Source organism: Grampus griseus (assembly GCF_964374135.1).
Source record: "Grampus griseus genome assembly, chromosome: 2".
NCBI lineage: Eukaryota > Metazoa > Chordata > Mammalia > Artiodactyla > Delphinidae > Grampus > Grampus griseus.
In genome coordinates, this window is record NC_139018.1 from 29708671 (window position 1) to 29735294 (window position 26624).

The following is a 26624-nucleotide window of genomic DNA, read 5'->3' on the forward strand; positions in this document are numbered from 1 at the left end:
CCCAGCTCTGACTTCCAGAGTCAGGCCCCACTGTCCCGCCCGCTGGGCCCGTTTCAGATGAGGCTGCGTTGGCCCCATATGCTGCCCTGTCCTAGGCTGTCGGGTGCAGAGAAGGGGCCTCAGACCTGGTCCGATAGAGGAGGAAACAGAGACACAGGAGAGGCATGGCCCAGACCTCAGAGCTCCCTGGAGGCCCTGAGGGTGTGAGGCTTTGGACTCCCAGCTGAGCGCCCTCTCCCTCGCCTCCAGCTACCCCTTTATCCAGGCTCTGTTCCTCCCCTTTTGGTTTCAGGGAGCTAATTAACTTCTTTGCCTTTTAAGCCCGTCCGGTTCCTCACCTTTACCTCTGTGAGGGCTGGGTTTGGAGGTGAGCTTGACCTGGTTTTGCCCTAGGATAATTTGGGAGTGCTTTTCATCCCGCATCCTACATTAGCTGCCAGGGCTGGGACAAGCCGTTCGCCCAAATCCTCACGCCACCCTGCCGATCGTCAGGTTCCCCTCCAGGCAGCGGGCAGCGTGGACAGGGGACAGCGGGTTGTGGAGAGGAAAGCAGCGCCTCGGCGCAGGTGGGCAGCCCTCTGACTTGGGAAGCTGCCGGGTGGTCAGTGCTCTCCGCAGGGCTGCTCGTCGCACCCCGTCCCCCCGCCTCAGCCTCCGTGTGTCAGGAGAAGGTCTCTCTCCACTGCCTCTTTCCTGTGGCCCAGGGGTGTGGTGGTCACCTGTGGGGAGGTTGGGATAAGATGTAGGTTTTCATCTTGCCTCTGCCACCCCCTTACTAGGTGGTCTTGAGTAAATTACTTCACTGCTCTGAGTTTTAGCTTCCATCAGATGCGGACAGTGACACCCGAGTCACAGGCTGTTTTAAGAATTAAATGAGGAAGTGTGTTCAAAGCGCCTAGCACCTAGGAAACACAGTGACAAATGGTAGCCATTAATAGTACTAATACTACTGCCCCTCTGGGGAAGACTCAGAGAATTGAGTTTCTGCCTCTTGTTGAGAATTCAGCCAGTATGCTGGTTGTATCTCCTGAGTGAGCTTTCCTGGGTTCTTATTTTCATTCTCTTACCCATGCCTTCTCGCTTCCTTCTTCTTTGTCTCCCACCTTTTTCTTTGTCTCCTTTCTTCCTTCAGCAGTCCTTCCCCCAAGATTTACTAATTCTTCCGCTCCTCACTTTCTCTCTCCTCTCTGTTCTCATGACTCTGGAACCGTGATGACCTCTTTTCTTTACTTATTCATGGTCCGAAATGCATCCTGGCCGTTCCGAAAGCTGGTACCATCAGCTTTTCTGCTCACTGTGAGTTCCGCCTCCCAACCCCGGGAAGACCCTGCAGTCCCCCCCGACTGCAGCCTCCCTTCCTGGCTGCAGGGTCAGCACCACCTCTTGAGATGGGAATTTTCCCACAAGGATCCTTTGCCATCTCGGATCTTTCTTACTTTCTATTCTTCGGGTTCCCAACCACCGTGGCAGTGAATATACGAGTCTGAAACTCAGCAGAGAGGTCTGTGCTGCAGATGTCACTTTGGGAGTGACAAGTGTGTAGGTGATATTTAGGGGAAGTGAGTCTAACTAGATAAAGTTAAGAGACTGGAGTAAGGAAGAGTATCCAGTAAAGGAGGCTGAAAAAGGGCAGCGGAGAGGTGGGAGGAGGGCAGGTGAGTATGCTGAGGAGAGAGTGTGCAGAAAGGGGGATGGAGAGTACTGGCCCTTTCAAGAAGCTGTGCTAAAAAGAGGAGCAGGAATGTGTCTCTCGATGGAGGGGGGGTTGCTCGGTCAGGGTCTCCTTGAGAGATGGGTGCTCTTCTGTCAAGAGCATATTTGTACGCTGGTCGACTAGAGAGAGAGAAACTGATGATGCAAGAGGGAATTATAGCAGGAACAAAGTTCTCAGGGAGGTGTGAGAGGTCAGGATCCAGGCACAAGCAGCAGCTGGAAGAGTTGTTCCTGGTAACAGGAGGGAGACAGGCGTAGGGGCACAGGTGCGGGGAGATGGGTGGAAGCCCGTGGAGAAGATGAGAACGTTTTATGCTTATTGCTTATGTATTTTTTCAGCTAAATGAGAAGAGTGCGAGAAAGGCATACGAGGTATGGGAGATTTGAGAAGATGGAGAGATGAGGGAGAATGATTTGTGGTCCCCATTCAGTGGAGACTGGTTAGCACAGGGGTGTGATTTGCTCTGCTTGGGTTCAGCATGGAACAGGTGGAGGGCTGGGCTGAAGTGGAGTTGAGGTGAGTAGGAAAGAGGGGTGAGTAGATAGAGGCAAGGGTGTGATTTTAGGGGTGGATAAGGAGGCTATGGCTATGGGCGTATGAGAGGTGATGACTGAGGGGGTGGTAAGTGGTAAGAAGCGGTGAGGTCAGTGTGTTGGAGCCCCTGACCCCACGAACTGATGGCATCGTCAGTAAGTTAGGACCACGCTGGCTGTTACTAGCTGTGCTCTTTTGATTTTTTGGCTCAGGTATGTCCTTCTTAAAATAGTTGAACAGACGCTAAAATAGAAAATGGTGAAAAGCAATGCTTGTTCTGGGGCTGTTGAATTCACTCATCATTCAGTGAGTGCAGTTTAATTAGGTTGCAAAGATTTTCAATGGTTCATGACGACACAATGGAAATGATATCTTACATCTCTCCTACCCCTGTCAGATCAGTCCCACAAACACTGGGGTGGGCTCCTGTGTTTGTTCTCAGTAGCACAAAGGAAATATTCTAAGTGCTTTGTGTCTGAAAGGCCTTATCTTGGGGAGAGAGTGTGTGTTGCCGGTCTCAAGCTGCTGAGAGGAAGCAAAGGCCCCCTGCTTATGCACAAGACCCCCCAGGCCTCTGGCAAACAGAACTGCTATCGGGAAGATAGCTTATGTGTGTCTGGACACTGGCCAGTATGAATTGCTGTCCTTTGCATCCAACAATCACCGGACTGTCTGAAACACTTAAGAGTATGTTGACAGTAGGCTCTGAGGTTGAGAGAAATTCAGAATTTCTGGGAATGGGAATAGAGGGTTACTTGTTAGTGCCAAAACCAAGCAGAAGAGTGGTAAAACCTTGCCTTCAAAAAGAACGTTTTCCATTTTAACAAAGCCATAGCACACACCCTATTGCTGTGATCCTCACAATAAAAGGATGAGGCGGGCAGGAGAGATTTTGGAGCCCTCTTTTGACCACAGTGGACTCAAGGTAGCTGGTGGACTTGCCTGTGGTCCTACACACCTGCGTCATGGCACAGTTTGTCGATATGCAGGAGCCTCGAGGAGAGTCTAGGAAGCAGAGTGTCACCAAGCGCAGCCCACGGACCCTGCATCAGGACCTGCATGTTTAAAACCTCTCCCCCGTACCCTAAAGCTGGAAAGCCACTGGGTCACCAGAATGACGTTGCTGTGGGCTGGGGACGTGGAAAGACCAGCAACTGATATTTCCTCCCTGAGGTCTTTGTTCTCCAAAGAAAAAGGAAAAATTCCCCCTTGAGGCCAGGAGGGTGAAAGAGGTGTGTTCTTTGGATGTGTGTTGAAGGAAGAGAGCATACAAGAGTCTTCAAGGGGATTGAGAGACTGGGTAGAGGGCGCCCCAGTGGTTAAGATCCTGAACAAGGAAACCTGGTTTTGATCAGCCCACACGGGGGCCTCGTCCACAAAGCAACTTGCGACTTGCCATACCCGTTTCAGCCATGGAGTTTTGCCCTTGACAGTGGCCACGAGGGGCTTCTGGGGAGGTCAAGGGAATCCTTCCTGATGTCATTCTTAAAGATGGCACACCATGGGTGCACTGGGTGTGCTCGGGCAGTTTGTCCAGCCTCTCAGCACTTTGGTTTCCTTGTCTGCATTGGAGAGCAGAAATGTCTTCACAGAAGTGGGCTATTTGGACTGGACTTGAAGGCTGAATAGAAGTTCCTAGGGTGGGCACAAGTGGAAGTGATATTTCATGGATCCTTTTATTCATATATGGATTGACGGATTCACTCACTCAATGAGAGTCTTTTTGATGGAGAGGTGGGGAAGGAAGTCAGATTAGAGAGAAGGAAGACTGGGTGGGGTTTCCCAGAAAGAGAGGGAGCGAATTTAGGGCAGTGCATCTTGCTAAAATGCAGATTTAGGTTCATAGGTCTGGTGTGGGTGTTTCTAACAAGCCCCTAGGTGATACTCATGCCACTGGTTCATGGACCACACCTCATGTAACCAGAGCGTAGACTATCTGCTTGACAGGTTTGGCTGTGAATGGGAGTTGAGAGACGGCTCAGAGAGACCTTTGTGTGCAGAAGTGTGAAGTGCACAAAGAACAGGAGGTTTTTGGGGGTGGGGGTGGGGAGAGGGAGGATATCATGGCAAGTACTTTTCCTTGAGGCTGTTGCATAGGGTGTAGAAGTGGCTGGGTCAGTGGCCAGAAAGAAGATGAATCTAAGACAGGCAGCTGTGGCCAGGCAGCAAAGAGGCTTGCAACACGGAGGAGCTTACTTCCCGCCGTGGGCAATGAGAGACGTAGGAATCGCTTAAGGAGGGGTGGGTTAGTACCTCATAACTAATGAAGTAGAAAAAAACACTAACCACTATTAATTTTTTTCTTTTCAGAAAGGGTCTTTCAGATGATTTTCTGTGTACACAGAAGTGTGTGACTCCAGGAATACTGTCTGTTAGTCCAACCACAAAACAAGGCCACCATCTGTTTTGTGGTCCTAGTTGTTTCGATAGGGTCTCTGACTCACAGAAAGGCAAACAGGAGTTAAATGTCTGTTTGGTGACCTCCTTAAGGTTCGAATCCTTAGTGCTCACATGAGACTTTTAACCTATTAAGCTTAACAGTTTCCAGCTCAGAGGTAGCAACTAGGTTTCTTCTTGTATGCAAACTCATGGAATGGTCATGGTGGATTGGAGTGCTGTGTGGACAAGGATCCAAGGTCTCAGCATGAGGAGCGAAGAGAACGTTGAATTGATTAATGATGTCTGCCGTGAGTACGGGATGGAACAGGGCACATATGCCACGTATTTAGCTCTCTCTGAAGGGGGGTCAGATTTCTGGTGATGAATATCCTCTCATACCTATTCCTCAGGTGAACCAGAGTCATTTCAGAGACACTCAGTGCCTTAATTTCCCTGGTTATGGAACGGTGTTGATGACCACCTATCAGAAGGGCTCTGTGAATCTTCATACAGTTGTGAGGCTCTTGTCTACAGTTACAAAGTACCAGGAAAGGCTTTCCTTTTGCATTACTCTACTATCGATGGGTATTTTCGTACTGAATAAACTATGTGTCTTAGGGCATCATTTCTATTAAATCTGAAGACAATGCTGGTAACTGGAAATAGCCATTGATTTGCTTTCTCTTGTTCTATCTCAACTCCCTAATTTATCCAGAGGAAAAAAAGTAAAGCCCATGTAAAATCAACTCCTCCAGCTTTCTAAATAAACAGCGAGATCAATTCTCATTCATGAATTTGTTGGATAAATATTTGATTGTAAGGAAAAGTCAGATTAATCTTAGATTAGAATTTGACTGCTGGAAAATGATCTGTGAGTTGGACTGAGTGCCCGAAGATGCAGGACGAGTGCAAAGCTGGTGCTGCCTTTGTGTTGGGGGTTGGAAGCAAATTCTGAGTTAATACAAGGCCAGACAGATGGTGCTGGGTTTGGAGCCCAAGGATGTTTCTCCTCTAAGTAGGGTTGGTTCAGCTTGATTTTAGTTTTCTTCTCGTGGAGGGTGTTGAAGGATATCAAGGACCTCAGGCGCTCAAGGAGCCTGGGAGAGAGGCTTCAGGGGAAGCTGGTTGTCATCACTGTCATCCTCATTTTCCATTCTTCTGCCATCACAACTTGGAAAGTGGATTAGTGATGTGGGGGAATTGGGGGGTGAAGAGGGAGAGGATTAAAAGGAGTTGGTGAACCATTTTTGGGGCTTCAGGGTGGGTGGTAGGGTTGTAGGTGTCTTGATTGTGGTGCAGTCTGGTGAATGCAAAAGGGGGGCCCTGTCTGCTCTTTTCTTCTTCTCCTAAATAAGGTGAGTAAGAAACATTCCTATCCTTTCTTAACTGACAGTGTACTCGAGGTGTCTGGGGCTGATGCGAACTTGGCTTTGGATGCTATATGTCTTTGTGTGCTCCTCTCAGAGGCTCTACTGGGGGAGCTGGTGATGGGACGTCCATCCTGGTAGCTCCATGTGGGATAACTGGCCCAGCAAAGCTGCATGGGATAGTGAGGTGGGGAGAGGGGAAGGACACCTCCCCACCCCAGCCTCTGGCAGAGAAGCTGTGGCCAATGGGGGTCAGGGGACCTCTGTTGAGATTCTCAGGAGCTGAAGCCCAATAATGTCACCACAGGCCGCTACCCTACTTCCTGCAGCCTCTAGGGCCCCTTTGCGTGGGCTGGACTGTCTCACTGCGGGGTGAGTCTTCCCCCGGGTTTTCCAGGATTAGCCACTGCCAGATGGTGAGGGCTTGACGTCCTGCCTCGTGTGAGCAAGCCCGGCTTCCTGAAGGATTTCGCTAGAGGCATAGAACACTGAGGCCCAAAAAGGCTTTAGGGGACAACTAGTCACCTGTGTGTGGTACAAACTGAGGAACTGAGGAAATTGAGGCACAGAGAAACTCAGTGACCTACATTACTGTGTCTTAGCGAACTTCTTGTGAATAAAAGGGGAAAATGCTATTATATTTAACAGCTTCAAGTAAGGAGCTGAACTCAAGCTGGGCCACCACGTTTAGGTTGGCCGTCTTGGGTCATGATGTAGTGAGAGACCATGATGCAGAAAGAGTCCAAATGATGAGGGTGTGAAGACATGGCTACTGGCTCTGGTTCCACGACTTGCTGTCCACCTAAGCCATTCTGAGCCTCAGTTTCCTCACCTGTAAATTAGGAATACTTATGTCTGTCCTGCCTACCTCAGAGGATTTTTGTGGGGAATCAAAGGAAAGCAGGGAATAGAAAGGTGTTTACTTAAAAATGTTATGAGAATTATCATTAAGATGGCCAAGCATTGCTTTCTTTAGCTAACATACTGGCTGTAGGTTGCTGCTCTGCTCATATCAGTCTGTGGAACTTCCAGGAAGTCCCTGACTTTCTAATATGGGGGGACTTGTTCCAGAAAACCTACATAGAAAGCTTGCTGGAGGCAAGAGAGGGGCTCAGGAAGGTGCAAGGAGGGTGGAGCAGGGTGAGGGTGAGATGGGAATAGAGGTCAAGACCAGAGGCCAAAGATGGCATCTTCTGTGGTGAAGAGGTCCCCTCTGGCCCACACCGTGCAGACAGGTTGGGACCAGGAAGGCACAGACGTGCTGTTGTTGCATGGTGAGGTTTCACACCTATTCACTTCTTTTTTTAGTCATCCCCATATTGTTGCATAAATTGTCTTAGTACCCACTATTTGTTCTTTTTTTTTTTTTGCGGGACGCGGGCCTCTCACTGCTGTGGCCTCTCCCATTGCGGAGCACAGGCTCGGGATGCGCAGGCTCAGCGGCCATGGCTCCCGGGCCCAGCCGCTCCGTGGCATGTGGGATCTTCCTGGACAGGGGCACGAGCCAGTGTCCCCTGCATCGGCAGGCGGACTCTCAACCGCTGCGCAACCAGGGAAGCCCTCCACTATTTGTTCTTTTAAAAAATTAACAGCCCTGCATGGAGCAGAGGAAATGAGATAAAATCCCAAACCCCACTTCTGCCCTTCATTGTTCAGCCCAGTGCTGGTCCTTCTGTGTCTGGGACTCGCCTAAGCAGGAGTCCTGTCAAAGTGCCTGGTTTTTCTAGAGCCTTCACACCAGACCCCTTACTTTTTCTCCTTTGCTACTGTTTCAGTTATCTGTGGCTATGTAATAAATTACCCCCAGATGCAGCAAACATTTATTATGTCATAGTTTCTGAGGACCAGGAATCTGGGAATGGCTCAGCTGGGTGGTTTTGGTGCGTGTTCTCTCAGGAGGTGGTAGTCAAGATGTTGGATGGGGCTGCGGTCATCTCCAGGCTTGACTGGGGTTGAAGGAGTCACTTCCAAGCTTGCTCATGTGGTGTTGGTAGGGCTGAGCTCATCTTGGGCTGTTGGACTGAGGGCCTCAGTTCCTTACTGGCTGATGACCAGAGGCCCCTCTCAGTTCCTTGCTATGTGGGCCTTTCCATAGGGCTGCTCATAACATAGCAGCTGACCTTTTTAGGAGGAGGGAGAAAGCGGGAGAGAGAGAGAGAGAGAGAGAGAGAGATCAAAATGGAAACCCGAGTGCCTTTTTACAATTTAGCCTCCATAGTTTCATACTGTCACTTCCTTTTTTACTGTATCTGTTAAAGCAAGTCATTAAGTTCAACCCACACTCAACAGTTGAGGAATAGCCTCTCCACCTCTTGAAAAGAGGAGAATCAAAGAATTCGATGGCATTTTAAAAAAACACCACAGCCACCAACATTACTAGCTGGTGATTATTTCCATCCTCTCCACTGTTCAGTCTGTCTTGCACTGTTGCTCTCCTGCCTGGGCACCAGCATCTCTCCTGGATCTGGCCATTCTTGGAGAATATGCAGGGCCACTTGACCAAACTCTGGAACTGTGGGAAAAGCCTCCACTAGGACCTGCCCCAGCCTTGCAGGCAGGGCTCTGACACCTGGGACTGAAGAGCTTCAATCCAAGGTCAGAAGGAACGAACTGGCTTCCAGAGACTTGATGCATCTCCTAGGGCAAGGATGGAAAGTGATGCTGGCAGGGCCTAGCTTTGGCCATGGAACCTACATCCAAAAAAATGACCCCTGCTATCAACAAATGGAATCAGATAAAGGCAATATTCTTAAGACTATTTTATATGGTATTTCCAAACCTGAGCCTGATGGACAAAGCCTGTGGAAGGAGAAGCATGTTGTGAGATAATCTACTGGTGAATTCTTCCCTCTACAACGCTGAAACCACCCAGTCATTCAGAGAGTGATGAGGGTCCGCTACTCTTGGGGATCACTTTACCCAGTTCTAATCAGCAATGGTTCACAGGGTAATACGTTCTCTTCAGTTCTTATCTTACTTCATCTCTCCCTTGATGGTGGTGGCCATGGACGCCAGGAAGGGCTCTCTCCAGGTTCTCCTCCTTTTGTGACCGTTGTCTCTTTCTCACTGAATTCTCTTCTTGATGCCCTTTCATGCCTTTAGTTCTGGTGGTTACCCTCCCCCCTCCTCCCAACGAGGTCCTTTTTATTTTTCAATCTGTGGTCTCTCACTGAGTATCTCACCAAGTGCCAAGGTTTCATCTACCACCCACACCTGATGATTTCTAAGTCTATATCTCCAGCCTGGTCCTCTCTCCTGAGTATAGACCTGTATTTTCTCAGCGACCCAAGGACAACTCCACTGAAAGTCTCATCACACTAAGTGCAATGTACCAACACGAATCTATTGTTACTCTCTGCAAGCCTGCTGTCTCCATCTCAGCTAACAGTGTTATCATCTACTCTGTGGCCCAACCTAAGAATCTTGGTGTTATTTTTAATTTTTTTCTCTTGCTCACACCAATGTCCAGGCAAGAATCATGTCCCATTGACTAATTCTACCTCTCAAATGTTTCCTACATTAATCACCACTGCTTCTAGGCTGGTCCTATGCTAGTGCCCCCACTAGAACATAAGCTGCATAGGAGTAGGAACTTTTATCTGTTTTGTTCACTGCTTAGCACCTCACACAGTGCCTGGCACATTGTAAGTGCTCAATAAAAATTTTCTGAATAAATGGATATTGTAACTGGTTATCCTGCCCTAGCCGTCTCCACCATACCGTCTGTCCTAACCACCAGAGTCATCTCTCTAAAGCATGGGTACAAGAAACTCAGCTCCCTGCTTAAAAAACTCTGAGGATTCCTCACTGCTTACAGAGTCAAATTCCAATGTGTATGCCTGTATAAGGGGCCCTTCACAATCTTTCCTCTTACCTCTTCAGAGTCATCGTTTGCCACTTCCCTTTTCTCCTGCTCTTCTTGAGCTACTCTACTTTGCCTGAATAAACCATGCACCTTAAATTTCTTGCAATTTCCTCTCCCTGTAATTCTCTTTACCCTTCTTTTCCCTTAGGAAATTCGTCCTTCAAGGCCCAGCTCAAATGCTACCTCCTCTCAGTGGCTTTCCCCAAGCTTCCCATCATTGATTGCTTCTCCATCTGTAAGCACTCTATTCATTCCCCTATTATAGCACTTATTACACTGTATTATAGTTTTTTCAAAAAATATAACCTATAATAGTTATCTGTTGCTGTATAACAGATTACTCCAAAACGTAACAGCTTAAAATATAAATATTATCTCATAGTTTGTATTGGTCAGGAATCTAGGTGTGGTTTTGCTGAGTGTCTTTGGATCAAGGTTTCCATGAAGTTGCAGTCAGATTGTCATCCAGAGCTATGGTCTCATCTGAAGGCTCGACTGAGAGAGGACCCTGTTCCAAGCTCACTCGCATGGTTTTTAGCAGGATTCATTTCCTCCCAGGAAGTTGGACTGAGACCTTTCCAAGGACATCTCACAACACAGCAACTGACCTCCCTTAGAGCAAATGAGTGAGAAAGCATAAGACAGAGTGCCAAAGATGAAAGCCAAAGTCTTTTTAAAACTTAATATTAGGAGTGACATCCTATCACTTCTGTCATATTCTACTTGCTAGAGGTGAGTCAGTTAAGTCCAGCCCACCCTCAAGGGGAGAGAATTACACAAGCTTATGAATACCAAGAGACGGGGATCATTGGTGGTCATCTCAGAAGCTGCCTATCACACCTCCTAAACCTGAGCTCCTCAAGGCAGGATCCACGCCTCATTCATCTTCGAAACTTCAGCACCTAGTATAGTTCCTGGCAGTTGTAGGTGCTCATTGAATTTGGTCAAATTCAATAGAATTATTTTTCTGTAAGAACCTGATCACGATAAAGTAAATTGCAAAGTCAGAAGAACCCTCAAATTAGAATTAAAAATGATTTAAAAGATAAAATGAAAGACAAAGTGTTTAAGTGTCATGGACACACTGTCAGTCCTCTATTTCTAGGCACTTCTATGATTGCTTCCCAGCAGCACATAGAAAAGGCCAGCAAAGCAAGAAAGCATCATTTTCCTTTTGACTTGGCACAACTCTGAAATATTTTTGAAAGAAAAAATTGGAATACCATTGCAAAGCTCCTCAGACAACTCGAGAACTTATACCACCCGTGAGTCCATCTTCCAGTTCATGGAAGATCAGCAGTTGGAGGATCACAGGCAATCAAGTGTTGACCAATCACTGCTCTTTTCTACCAGCTCTCCATCAATTATACCATAAAATCCTCCCAGACAGAAGATCGCAGGCTCTCCAATCTGAGCAACAATTTCTTCTTCGGGCTCACTTTTCCAAAGAAAACCCAAAGCCTTTAGCCAGCGCCCATGGCTAGATGCTCATGATGTCCAGAGAGGCCTAACATGCACAGCCAATGTCAGGGATTCACATACAATATTGATGTTGGGCTCTGGACAACGATTCAGTCTGGGCTCCATGCACTGCTGTGGGACAAGCATCACTTTGGCAGATGGTTGCCTCCAATCTACAGTTCCAAGTGAAGATTTAGAAGGAGACTTAACCTGAGTTGCTCATGTAGGGGACCCTCTTCTTCCATTCCTGCCTGGTAATATCTGCCCACTGTCACACAAACAGCTCAATATCGCTCATGATGAAACCTTACCCAAGGCCTCTGCTGCCTGCAGACTCATTGACCACCCATCTGTACAGACCCAACGTTTTGCATGGGGGTGGGTGGTGTGGTTGATGAAAAGTGCTTTTAGTTTCTAGATTTCTTGTGCTTTCTGTCGTGGTATTGGACTAGGAATGGGCTAGTTCAGTGGAACATTTGCCTGAAATTCTAGCAGAACTAACTTACTTTAATTTCCTTCTTAGTTTCTTTCACATTGAGTGTCAGCTGGCAAACTTTAGAAGGCTTGTTTATTTCACCAACCAGATGGGCAATTTGGGATCACAAATACCTCTAAAAATAGTGTTTATAGGTGGCATAGACAGAGCCACAGCTTTATGGATAACAGATTCCTATCATTTCATTTAATATATTGGAAAACTAAGGCCTGTGAGGCAAAGTGACTTTTCTCAGGGACTCAGATGTTGCATCATATATCAAATTGTGGTACTTGCCCCATGAGGGCAGATTTTGGTTTTCCCCACTACTGTATCCCCAGTGCCTAGAACACTGCCGGCCACATTTATTTATTCAAAAAATACTGTTGAGGGAATGAGTAAATGAATAAATGATCCTTGGTACTCAGCTGCAGTGACTAATTAGGGGCACTGGGATCATTACCGTGGTTCTTGACATCTTTCTGGTACCTTGGCCCCAACCTGGGACAGTCAGGTAAGTTATATAAAAGCAGGTCAAGGCTGTCCCATGCCCTTATTTCACTTTAAGAGGACTAGCTGAAGTGCCCTCAGGCTTATATGTGAGACCACACTTGACCATGAAAACTTGGGGAATTTCTAGGGCCATTTGAGAATGGAGCCATGAGCCCTTAGTGATTGAGCCCATTAAAAGTGCTCCTAATGTCCTTGCTTGAATGGCTTTCTATGATTATTAATGATAATGATTGAAGCAACAATCCCTGTGGCTTGTCTCCTGTGTGACATCTGGGTGCCCTAGAGTTTGACAGCTTTGAGGGAGGATAAACAGACCCCTAAGATGGGTCAGACTTGCTGATGGTAAAGTGTTTTAGCCAAGCAAAAGGCAGCCATGGCATCCACCATCATTTATTTTGAATGCGTTTTTGTTTGTATGGTCTTTATCCTTTCTACTCTTTCTCTTCTTCGTCCTCTTTGAAGTACATTAAAATGGTGAGAAAAAAGGGAGCCATGCAGGTGCCTCTGGAGTGCCATTGTGGTCCTTGATTTGTAGATGTCTTAGTATTAGAAGAACATCTGGGGCAGATGGGAGGTAAGCCTGTAGACCATTGTAGAAGGTTTGCAAAGCAGGGCTGGAGAAGCAATCTATGTGGGGAAGCAGTGCCCGGATAACACGCTTGTCACAATGTATGTGCACAGAGTTCAAATTCTTGATGGCTCAGAATTGGTTCCTCCCTTTACAGATTAAGTATAATAACTCAGAGCTTCATTCCTTCGATAAGGAGAGAAAGAGAGAAAGGGAGGGAGGGAGAGACAGAGACAGAGAGAGACAGAGAAGGAGAGAGGGAGAGAGAGGATAAGTGAAAATGAATGGATCTGATGGAGTGAGATGGCTTCCCAAAGTGAGCTAGTAATATTTTTTTCTCCGCAAATTACTCTTTAACGTGGGTGATTCAGATTTGACTGCACTGTGCATAAATTCTTTAGCTAAAGCTTCTTATATATTTTTGCAATATGTAAATATTAGAAATTGTATGTGTGTATGAATATAGAGAACTGCTAGAAATTTGAGCCAAATTAGTTTCTAATGAATGCCTATGGAGACTTGTTTTTGGTGCTTTTTCAGATTGGAATCGATCCTACATATTTTATATGATATGATTTCTATAAACCAGGCATCAGACCAAGGAGTGCAATTTGAATTTTGCAGTTACTTGCCTGAGAACTGTGGTATTTAGGTTTTCCTTTCCTGAGAAATTAGTTTTTAAGAGATCAACATTGATGAATAAGGTAATAAAATATAATTGGGTGTTTATCATTTCACAATGAATAAATAATAGACCATGCTAGTTCCACAGTTATTTGTATCTATTTTATTTATGTTTTCTGCACATACCTAGCAAGATAATTTTTTTTCTGGAGCTCTAATTTAATCAGTGATGTGGCTTAGCCTAGTCCAAATTAAATATTGGCAATAATGTAATGAAAAACTCTTTTAATAAGGATCATAATGTAAGAGACACATGTCATAGCCATTTGTAGATTTCTTTTTGCCCAGGGTTTGTTGAAAATGAACTGTGTTTCTCTCACTGTGCTGAGTATCTATAGCCTGACACTGACTGGTTAATGGCTCTGTTAGCTTCTAAGTCACAGTTGTAATGTGAACTCAATCAACAAGGTATATTTAGATATTTTTGTCCCTAAAAGGTTGGAAATATCCATGTGTGTGGGCAGTTGTGTATGAGCATGTGTGGAAGTAGGCAGCTGTAAATATAAAACTAACGCTGGTTTTGCCTGGATATTCATCTGTGTGCCTTCTCACTCAAATACCGCGAACCCCTGTTCGCTGTCCCTGAACATTGTCAGTGTCTATGCACATGGGTTCTGGAAAGCCATGACGTGTATCCTTCAGGTGGCAAGGGGGCAATCCCTGCTTTCAGACGCCTGCCTTCTCTTTTTCACTGAGTTCAGTAGACTGCAATTTCATACATACCAACCTCATGAACAATCTTCTTTCTGAGAAGCGTCTCACATCCTGCTGGTTTCCCTTTTCTACCCAGCTGCTGAAATAGCACCCCAAAGCCAAATCTCCGTTGTCTGAAAGCCCTGTCCAGAAGTTAGGTCTCCGCACATGGTGGTCATGGGTTACATTTCCTGTTTCAACTTGTAGGGAAGATTGAGGTCCGTTTTGGAAGGGATTAGGGCTGGATTAAGAATGTCTCTTTACACCAAGTTCACCACTGGACCAACTGAACAAACGGGCAGAAGATTTATTGAACCCTCCTAATAGAACAAGTTTGGAGGAACACTCAGGAAGGACTTGGTTTTTAATGATCTAGCTGGGATGAATCATGCACACCACGCCACTTTCTAAATCCATTTTGGTAATTGAAATCTTATAAATGTCCTGTTGAATCATCTCACCCAGGGGACCCGGGAAGTGTTGTTTCCCCTTCACTCCATTGGGCTATTTAAATAGCAATGCAGGTATTCCTCGCTTCAAGAAAACTGGATATATGGAAAATCTAGATTTCCAAGCAAGCACTTTAGAGAATGATGGTTAATTTTACAAAACAGATTAAGACAGGAATCTTTAAGTAGTGGGTGGCCATAAGTAAATTGCTTTACTGCCAAGGTGCCTCTTTATTTTCTACCACCCTTGAGTTGGAAAGACTATTATCCACTTACTTCCAAGGATTTTAGAAATTAGTTCTGGGCAAAAATAAGGACTTCTAGCAGTAAAACTTAGATATGGGCTTCTAGCACTTTCCTTAGCAACTTTTCCTTTTGTCCAACAGTATGCTTTATTCAGTCATTTCCATGGTAGATAAGAAGTCTTATCCCTATAGTTTTATCTGGGAAATGACTTTTCCAGTTTGTAGAGAAAGGCAGCAGACAGGCAACCTGTTCTGGTGGCACAGAAAGGAGGACTTAGTTCTGGGCATAGTTTTTGCACCTGCTAATGGCAGCTTGGGTGACTTAACTCTTTGTGTCTCACCCTCCGCAGCTGAGAAGTTGCATCACCTCCTTTCCTCTCCCACTTGAGTCTGAATTCTGAACTGAAGGAGCTCTGTAGCCAGAGCTGAGGCTAATCTTAGTCCTACATTTTACCTGGGGTGGAGGCTGTGTGAGCTTCGTTCCCTTCCTTTGGGTGTGAAGGTCTTTGGGGGGAGGCTGGTGACTTTCTCAAAACCGGAACACAGAGAAAGTCCATGGGATTTTTTGAGACACTTCCAACAGGATTTTCTCAAGCCCACTTGCTACTGTTCACTGGTCCAAAGCTATCCCAGAAAATGTCTTCAGTGGTCGAGAGGTCTTGAAAAGAGAGTTGGCTCTCAGTAAATATTTGGGGAGTGTTGTTGGCTTCATGAAGCATGCACCCCCACCACCCTCACCCCCGGAGGCATCCAGAGGCCAGCTGTGGAGCTACATGTCACGCTCTGGAATGTGCTGACCTTCCTTCCCGGGGAAGGTGACACTGCTGAGGGTATTATTATTAGTAGGGCAACTTCTGCTCAGCTCTGTCAGCAGGCCCTCATTCAGGGTCCTTATCGAGCAATGACAAACTCATGAACCTTTGGCAGTCAACACCGCTGACCACCCTCTCCTTCTTGAAAGCTCTTCTCTGGGCCGCTGAGACCCATACTTGAACGGTTTGCATCTTACCTCTCTCCAGCCATCCTTCCAGTTTCCTCTGTTGGTCCTTTCTTTTGATCTTCAAATGGTTGAGTTACTCAAAGCTCAGTCCTAGACTTTTTTCTTTCTTCTTTCCTCTTCCTTTCTCTTTTTTCCCTTTTCCTAGATAATTTCATTAACTCTCATGGTTTCTATGACCACCTATTTAGCAAAACCTCCTAAATTTATGTCTAGTTCATATTTCTTTTGAGCGCTAAACCCCTATATTCGACCATCCGCTTGACATTTCCACCCAAAGTCTCACAGACTTCCCAAATTCAACATGCTCAAAACAGAGTTCTCCTCCCCCTCCCCCATTTGGCCCCTATATGCTTTCTGTAGTTCCTCATTTGAGTAAGTTTCACTGCAACCCACCTTGTTTCTTAGGTCGGAATCTTGAGACTATTTCTCATCATCTCTTTCCCACACTCCCAATGCTCAAATAATGGTCAAGTCCTGTCAATGATTTCTTTAATATTTCTCCAAGCTCCACCTCCACCATCCTTGTCTCTCTCCTAACAGCAACATCCACCTCCCAACTAGTTTCCTGGCAACAATTCTTACATCTCTACATTCCCTCTGCCCCCCCCGCCCCCAGTTCTTTCCTTAGACAGCAGCTCCTTCCTTCCTCCTTTCCTTTCCTTTCCTTTCCTTTCCCTTCTTCCCTCCCTCCCTTCCTCCCTTTCCTTCCCTCCTTTTTGATGACTTAAATTTTTCTTTGTGTTTTCCTTATTTAAAAAGACCTTTTCAACTTTTTATATTGAAATAATTAGAGCTTCATAGAAAGTTACAAAATATATTACTGAGAGGTGCCATGCACTCTTCACCCAGTTTCCCCCAATGTAACATCTTCCGTAACCATAGTACACTATCAGAACCAGGCACCTGACACGATGCAATCACAGACCTTATCCATACGTTATTGGTTTTACATTCACACACATGTGTGTTTATGCATGTATGTGTACACTTCTATGCAATCTTATCAATACGTAACTCACTGCAATCAAGGTTCAGAACTGCTTCACCACCCAAAGATCCCTCGTGCTGAAGGAATGCTCCTTTAAAAACACAAGGCAATTCAGTCACTGCCTTGCTTAAAATGTTTTAATGATTTTAGAGCCCCAGATCCTTAAATGAGGGCCACAAGTGCCCATGTAACTTGGCTGTAGCTACCTCTCTGGGCACTTCTTGCCCTCCTCCTTTTGCTCGGCAAGCCTCTGCCTACTGGCCTTTCCCTTCCGTTGAATTTGCCAAGCTCCTCCACTGCTCAGAGCCTCTCCACGTGCTGTTCTCCTCACGTGGAATCCTCTCCCTCGCCCACTCAGCTAACTCCCCCTCATCTGCCAGGTATCAGCTTAAAGATCTTTCTCAGGGAAGGTTTCCTTGACATCTCAGACTAGATTTGATTCTCCTGTGATTTTTTTCATTGCCAATTGTGTTTTTTCTTTACAGTACTTACACAATTATAGGTAAATAGGTATGTGTGTAGTTTATTAATTTGAGTTCTCTCTGACCAGACTAGAAGGGTTTGGGGGTGGGGGTCTTGTCCACCACTGTATCTTTTCTGTCTAGTGCCATGGCTGGCCTAGCAGATGTTCAATAAACCCTAGTTCATGAACAATTACTGTAAGCTGGCTGGTTGTGGCTGGGTGTGCCCTAAGGCCGCAGAACAGGGCAACATCAACCTGCTGTTCTAGGTATATACTCCATGAATTCATCTTCAACCTTACCAGATGCCCTATCTGAGAACCTGGGCATCTATGGCCCAGACCACCCAGAATCTCAAACTGGTATTTTCTCTCCTATTCCCATCCCAGTGTTCTGTGTGAGAGATCAGAATAGGGAACAACCCTGGCTAGTGTTCTTCTTAGACAGATCTTTGAGATGCTGTCAGGGATATCAGCTGGATGTTCATCCAGGCTTTTAATGTAAGCCTTTGCTCTCCCCAGAGTCGCTGGCATGGTGTCACTTTGAGAGGGTTATTCAGAGCTGTGAGGGTCTAAGTTGCATGGCTCCTGAGAAGTCCTAGAAATGCTTTTAGATCAGTCCTCTCCTCAATGCTCCCACCTGCTATTTGCTAGGTGTCCCCAACTCCCCTCACCATGAGTCATTCTGTCCCCACTCTCACTCTCAGAGATAACTCAGTGTGGTTTGCATTGGTGGCGGCCCAGATCTGAAGGGTCCTTATAGTGACTGAATAGACAGTATTTCCCCCAAAGGACCATGATAGAACTCTGTGAGGGTTTGGAAAAGAAGAAATGGGGGCCTCCTGCTGGGATGTGGCTTTGCCAAGGAGTGGTGGTACCGCGTGGGATCTTGACTGTGGGGGACACTGGGTTGGACACTGTGTTGGTTGCCCCTAATTGGTGCCCCATCTATACTATCCTTCTTTAGAAGCTCACAATCCCTCATGTGAAAGAGGCGACACATGCACTATATGGTGGATTTGGCAGAATTGGGAGAAGGGTGAACCCCTAGCAATAGGCAAAACTATCAATTCTTTTGTGACAGAGTCAGTAAAGGGCTTTGCCCGGGGTGTCTGGGCAGATCCCTGTCTGATTCACAGCCCTGGGAAACCGGGGGTCATCATCCAAGTTTCCCTTCCCTGCCAAATAGGAGGTCAAGGTCTTCACGTTCTGTGGCTCACAGCTGTCCTCCTGCTGCTGGTGTCTCTCTTTTGAGTGGGCGGTGGCTGAGAGCAGAGCCCAGCTCCAGTGTAGGTCTGCTGGGGCTGGGTCCTCTTAGGTCACATTAATGTCCCTCCCTGCTCTTATTATTGGCTTGGCTAACGTGATACATAGGATGGAGAGAAGAGTTAGAGCCAGTGACGAGTCCTTTCAGGATAGACCTGGCTGTCGTGCTCCCTTGCAGTGGTGCTCCACTTCTTCACCCTCCCTGCCAGGCTGCTTCCCTCCATAGGGCCTGTTACTGTGCAGGGCGTGGACTTCTGCTTGTCCCCTGGGCGTGGGCATGGACACCTTAGGTGGCAGTGTAGTGCCTCCCAGTGCCCCCTGAGCTCTGTTCCCGGGAGCCTCACATGTTCCCTCTGATCTCCTCCCCGGTACCCTAAGGCAGTGTGCACAGCTTTGCAGGTCAGAAGGCTCAGCTGCAAATAGCCCATATGTGTTACCTCCCACCACAATCGATGCCGGGGAGGTAATGCTGCTGACTCTCACGGTGTCGCCTTGTGCTGTGCGATTTCCTTTCTCTTTCTCTCTGATCACCACTTTCTGTCCTCATCAACTGGTTACGTCTCTGGGGGAACATGGCTCTTAGGGCAAGAGGACTTGGATGACATCTCTCCTCAGCAAAAGGCTTAATACCTATTTCTCTCTTTGAGCGTTGATCTGATGTAACTGTGGGTGGTGGTGAGGATGGTGGGTAGGGCTCCAGCCAGGCTCCCACTTTACTCCAAAACCCGTGCTACCCCACCCTCCCTCCAAGTTGGCCATGATGTTGTGGCATTGAGGGGTGACAGGTCAGACCCTCTGGCCCTAATGCTGCCATTTCTGCTTCCTCCAGGTCACCCCACCTGCCTGCAGTTCACCCTGAACATGACCGAGGCTGTCAAGACCTACAAGTGGCAGTGCATAGAGTGCAAATCCTGTATCCTCTGTGGGACCTCGGAGAATGATGTGAGTGTGGGGCTTCCCGCATGGGAGGGAGAAATACAAGGAGCTGGGAGTCCTTCGAGGATTGGAGAGGAAGGCAGGATTCTCATCACTGGACTCCTGGGGAAAATATCCATCAGGACCTCCTTCTTGACTTTTGCCCCGAGGACCCTTGGGACCCTTGTGCTCCAGGGACCTTGGGTACTCTTCGTGCCTGTGGAGAGAGGTGCAGGAAGTGATGGCCAGAGGCTGCCTTGCTGGCCGTTAGCCCTCAAGGGTTCATTGATAGACAATGGTGCCCACTGCTTACGGTCGGGATGTGCTTGGCTCTTTACACCACGTTCTGGAGTGTGTCATCTCACTTGGTCTAAATGTTAAGTATAATAGATGCAGAATTTAAAAAACCCACATTTTGTTATGGACAATTTCAAATATATACAAAGATAGAGAAAATAGTGAAACTGAGGTACCCCCATGACTAGCTTCAACAATGATCAATACATGTCCAATCCTGTTTTTGTAAATATTGCCACCTCTTTCTCCACGATATTATAGTCCTAGTCATAATATCATTTCACCTGTAAATACCATATGTGTCTAAAAATATAAGGATTTATGTTTTACAGCTTGTGAATATATTTATTTTCAAGTTAAAAAAAGAGATAAGGACTTACTTATTAACAAATATAATTAAATATTAACAATAATATTTTAAAAAATCAATGATTCCTTAATATAATGAAACATCCAGTCAACATTCCTATTGCCTCAATTGTCTTAAACATTGTGTTAATAATCATAAATTGTTTTAAAACGTTTTTATTTACAATTTATTTGAATTGGGATTCAAATAAGACTCATACATTGCAATTAGTTGATATGTCTTTAAAGTTTCTTAATATATAGGGTTTCCTTCTATTTTGATCTTTTTTCCCTTGATTTTTTTTTGTGTTACGCGGGCCTCTCACTGTTGTGGTCTCTCCCATTGTGGAGCACAGCCTCTGGACGCGCAGGCTTAGCGGCCATGGCTCACGGGCCCAGCCGCTCCGCGGCATGTGGGATCTTCCCGGACCGGGGCACGAACCTGTGTCCCCTGCATCGGCAGGCGGACTCTCAACCACTGCGCCACCAGGGAAGCCCTCCCTTGATGTTTTTGGTTGAAGAAATCAATTTATTTGTTCAATAGAGTTTCCCATGACTGTATTTTACTAACTGCATCCCTGTGGTGGTGTTTGACATCTTCCTCTGTCTCTTGTATTTCTTGTACTTTGGTGCTTAGAGCTAGAGGCTTCATCACATCCAGGTTCTCTTTCTTTTTCTCTGTCTCTTTCTTTCTCTGTCTCTAAAATATATAAATAGCAAGACTACTTCATAAATAGTGAGGTATACTTTCATCAGGAGGTATGTAATACCTGGTGTCTCTCTTTTCATGATGGCAGCATCTTTGACTACACTATTTCATTAGGGGTCGCAAATAGTGATATTCTTATTCCATAATTTCTTCTTTGTTTATTAGCTGGAATAATTCTATAAAGAGAAACTTTTCCAACCTCATATTTGGTTACCTTCATGTATAGATTATATAGAAGAGGCAGGATAAATACTAGATTCTTTCCCTTTATTTATCAGTTTTCAAAATAAGGGGTGGATTCAACACGTATTCATGATCAAACCCTCAAGAAAATAGAAATTGTGGGATATTTTCTTAACATGATAAACTTTTTATACCTTAGAACTAAAGCCATTGTCTTATTTAATGGAGAAATAGTAGAGGCATTTCTGCTAAGATCAGGAACCAGGTAAGGATGCCCACTATCTCTATTACTATTCATAATTTTTCTAGAGATATTAGCTAATGCAATTAGACAAGAGAAAACAATAAGTATAAGAATGGCAACAAAGTAGAAAGTTTTTCTCTATTTCATAACTTTAATAGTATATCTGGGCAAGTCTAGAGAATGAATAGTAAAGCTAACTCAAACATTAAAGGTAGCAGGATATAAAATTACCATACAAAAATTAATAGCTTTCATATGCACAAATAATAACCAGTTAGAAGACATTATGATAGAGAAACTCCACTTACAGTAGCAACAAATAAGAAATATTTAGAAATAAACTTAACAGTAAGTATGTAAAACCTAAATAAAGAAAAATTTTAAATGCTTTTGAAAGGCATAGAAATAGATTTGAACAAATGAAAAGACATTGTGTGACCTTGGATAGAATGGCTCAACATTGTAAAGATCTCAGTTCTTCCTAAGTTAATTTACAAATTTGATTCAAACCCAATAAAAGCACCAACATGCTTTTTAATGGAACAAGACAAGTGATACTAAAGTTCATATGGAAAAACAAACATGCAAGAATAGCCAAGGAAACACTGAAAGACAACAAATTATGGAGGGAGTCTAGCCCTGCTAGATATTAAAACATACTGTAATGCCTCTGAAACTAAAACAGTATGGACAAAAAGACCAGTGGAATGGAATAGAAAACCCACAAATTGACCCAACTACATATGGACATTTAGTATAAAATAAAGGTTGTATCTAAAATTACTGGATCAAAGATGGACATTTTCATGAACAGTGCTGGGACAACAGGGTAACCATTTGGGAAAAGATAAAATTAGGTCCATATCTCATGTAATATGTAATATGTAAGAACAGCCTTCAAGTGGACTGGGAATATAAATATAAAAAATAAAACCATACTAGTAATAGAAGAAAACATGGATGAATTTCTCTTTAAATATAAGGAAAGATTTTCTGTGACTCAAAATTCGGAAGGAATAAAAGAAAATGTTGACAAATCTGACCACATAAACATTTGCATAGTAAAAAACACAATAAAGTAAAAAGACAACTGATAAAATGGGAGAAAATATTTGCATCATATACCACAGATAAAGGTGGCAATATATAAAGAACTCTTAAAATTTGAGGAACAAGGGACCATAAACCTGATAGAAAATGTGAAAAAGGTATCAAAAACAGTTCACAAAAGATATAAAAATGACCCTTACATATTTGCAAAAAAAAGTTTGAATGCACTCATAATTAAAGAAATTAAAATGTAAACAAAACTGAGATATCATTTCTTACCCATAAGAATGGGAAAGAAAAGTATGGCAGTGCATTCTGTTAATGAAGCTGTGGGAAAGGTGGCACCGTTATATATTGTCAGTGGGAATACAAAGTGGTACAACCCTTCTGGAGGGAAATTTAGCAATACCTAACACAGCTACTGTGCACTTGACTTTTGACTCAGCTATCTCACCTATAGGAATCTACCCTAAAGATATACCCACAACTCTATGAAAATACATATGCGTAAGGTTATTCATAGTCACACTGTTTATAATTGGAAAATATTGGAAATGACCTAAATGCTTATACACAAAATGGTTGAATAAAGGATGGCACAATGAAGTACTAGGCAGTTGTAAAACAACAACACCACGATGTAGATCTTTATGAATTAATATGGAGCGATTTCCAGAATTTGTTAAATAAAAAAGCACAGTAAAAATGATATCTACAGTAAGCTGCCATTCTTGCAAGAAAGGCATAAGAAAATATACATATATCTATTTACTTGTGTGAAAGAAATACAGGAAGGATAAGCAAAAAACTAAAGAGATTGGTCATCTACAGGGTAGGTGGGAATGGGGTAGAAAGAATGGGGAAATGGGGGTGGGATAGTAGGGATGGGGGGTAACACTTCTCTGAAAATACCTTTTGTATAGCTCTGACTCTTTGAACCAAGGTATTGTTTCACATACCCTCAAGATAAATACTGAAATTCAGCCAGGAGTTGGGGGAAGCGAAAATGGAATATGAACAGTAACAAATGAACTTAACTATAATATAAATAGTAACATGGCCATACTGAAGGGTAGGGAAGGAAAAAATTAACCTAGATAACTTTGGAAAGTAGTATTTGACTGTGCATTTTAAGGCTAAAGACAGAAATGACTATACACATATTATATGCTAGTTAGTAAATTTGTTTCTCACAGGCATGTGAGTTAGTCATTCTGAAACTACTTGATGTGTCTGCAGGTCTGAACTGATACATATATATTGTGAATAATGAGAGCCAGGTTTCCCAATGTCCGAGAAAGAAAAATCAAATAAAGGGGGAAGGCTAGACTGAACCCTGTGGTCCTGGGTTGGAATAGGGGGTATCAGTATGAATTTATGCTTTTAAATATAATATATTTTGTTTATATATCTATAACTATTTATATGTACACACACATGTGGATAAATACAGAAATAAATATAGATGTGCACCTACACGTACATTTATTTCCTAACTCTGTCGTAAGGGCCTAGAAGCAATGACAACCCAGAAGCAATGAGGACCTATAGCACCCAGATATTGGTTTCTAAATACCATTCTCCAGTAAAAGGAGCCAGGGATTCTTGGAGAAATAGCTGGAGCTGGGAAAATGTAAGAGGAGGCCGGAGCCTCCTGTGGTACTAGAAAGTAAGGAGGTGCTAAAAAATTGGTAAAGGACACAGGAACCAACTTGAAGGAATTCCTAATGGCCCAATCTGGAACAATTTGAGCAACAAAGTAAATAATGATAGTATTGGATTATAACCCAAAGACAAAATAAATATTCATATTAACATTTTAAAAATTGAATAAGTGAATGAATTAATGAATGAATGGGGAAGAGGTAAACTCTTCCTTAGAGCAGGATTACAATTAATAAATGTAGAGGGCAGAGGGAAATCACCAGTAGACAAACATCATGGTATGGTTGTTGTAAGCAAGAGTCATCAATTGATGCTAAAATTAGCAGGCAAAAGTATGATGAGAAGCAGAATATTTGCTTGATCTCAAAGTATCTCCCCTACCCGATTACTTATTAATATGTTACAAAGGGAAAAACCATAACTTTACCGTGGAAAAACTACACTACAGATACTATACTACCTTAACTATAGGATCAGAGTAACATTACTAGTAATAAGATACATTGGTGTCCGTGCCCCCGATAAGGTGCACTGAGAAGATCTCCTCTTATGGAAGAAAGATCAGACAAACTCAGACTGAGTGACATTCTACAAAATCACTGGCCTGGACTCTTCGAAAGTGTCAAAGTCATGAAAGACAAAGAAATCAAGGAACTGTCACAGATTCAGGGCACTAAGAATACCTAACAACTAGATGGAATGTAGGATCCTGAATTGAATCCTGGAGAAAAGGACTTAAGTGGGAAAAAAAACTGGTGAAATTCAAATGAGGTGAGGTCTGCAGATTAGTCAATAGTGTCATGCTAATGGCAATGGTGATTCCCTGCTTTTCATGATTGTGCTGTGGTAATGTAAGATGTTAACTTTAGGGGAAGCTCAGTAAAGTGTGCGCAGAAACTCTGTATCATTTTTGCAACTTTTCTCTAAGACTAAAATTATTTCAATATAATAAATTAAAAAATGATGGGATGTTTCCCTAGCATCTAACAAAAGTGACAAAGTTTTTAGAAAATAGTATCTATGGACTCGAGGATTTATACATACTTGATTTATTTCAATCCATTACAGTTAAAATTGTCCCATATTTGGGACAGTGTTCCCACTTTTGTTCCAGTGGGAACACAGTTTGGATCCTGAGTCCTTCTGACATGACCTCAGTAGTATTTGTTTTTTTAATATTTATTTATTTTTTGGCTGCGTCAGGCCTGCACACGGGATCTTTTGTTGCAGCGCGCAGGCTCTTTGTTGAGGTACAGGGGCTCCAGAGAGAGCGGGCTCAGTAATTGTGGCATGCAGGCTCAGTTGCCCCGCGGCACGTGGGATCTTAATTCCCCGACCAGGGATCGAACAGGCGTCCTCAGCATTGCAAGATGGATTCTTAACCGCTGGACCACCAGGGAAGTCCCTATCTCAGTAGTATTTGTTTCCTTGCTTTCCAATATGTAACGATACTTACACATTTCATGCTCCAGACCTGGAATCAGCCATTTATCCAATGACTCCTGGTTCCTTTTAGTGGGCAATGGTTTTTAGAAGATATAATATGGGTGATGGGGTGCTAATTTTTACTGCATTAGTCATTGTTTGGGAGCATTTTCAATGGACAGAGCTAGAAAATAGGTTTTGCTTGTTTTAAAGATAAAATACACTGTGAATTTACACTGATACTTCCAATTCATTGCCAGAACTAATTATAGGGTTTTCACTTAACCTTATCACTCTTACATCTGTATTTTCTTTTAACCATGTCAAAATTTTTGCTACTCATTACCAACATAACCACTCATTTGATACACACATAGAATATCAATTCCACTATTAACAACACTAATGTGATTGCTGAAAAGAAATATATATATGTATGTATATGTATATGCATATTTGCACTTGTTTTTGTCCTTAAGATATATTTGACTGAGGAGGTACAGTCCAACTACTTGTTTCCAAGTCACTTGGAATAGTTTCTTTCTGTGTGGTTATGCCACCAACTAGTACGTGATTAGATTCATTTGTTTCATTTTTTTTTTTTTTTTTTAGTGACAGTTACCCTGTGAATTTTGCTTTATGACCATGTAAAATATTTACTGGCTCCAGAGTCAAATTTTTAAAATAAACAGTATGTTCAAAGAAATCTAACTTCTATCCCTACCTCTTTTATACTCTGCTTATAGGACCATTTTAAAAAATTATGGTTTATCTTTCTATTGTGTTAAATGGAAACGTGTGTATGTGCACATGAATCCATAAGAAAGTGGATGCATTTTCTTAGAAAATGGTAGAAAGATATACCTGTTTTCTTTACTTTGCGTTTTCACTGAATATCCCGGAGGTTACTCCACAGCAATGTATAGACATGATCTTAACTCCTTCCTACAGTTGCATAGCTCTTCATTAGTTTATTCAACCAGTCCTTTATTGATGGACATTTGGGTTGATTCTGGTCTTTGGCTTTACAAATAGTGTTAATGTAGAGGTTTTTTGTTGACTTGGCAGAACCTTAGGGGAGAAATCAAGGAGTGAGGCTGCTCGGGCAATAGGGGGTGCCTCTCACA

At 43.9% G+C, this 26624-nt stretch overlaps 1 protein-coding gene across 1 annotated transcript in view; it reads left to right on the forward strand.

The window, feature by feature from the left end:
* Nucleotides 1-26624, forward strand: part of DPF3 (double PHD fingers 3) — a gene marked incomplete at both ends in the record, with an annotated part of 255039 nt that overhangs the window by 225149 nt on the left and 3266 nt on the right. The window contains one exon of the mRNA XM_082648770.1: nt 19491-19603. Coding sequence (XP_082504896.1) covers nt 19491-19603 — 113 coding nt within the window. The remainder of the gene's footprint in view (nt 1-19490; nt 19604-26624) is intronic.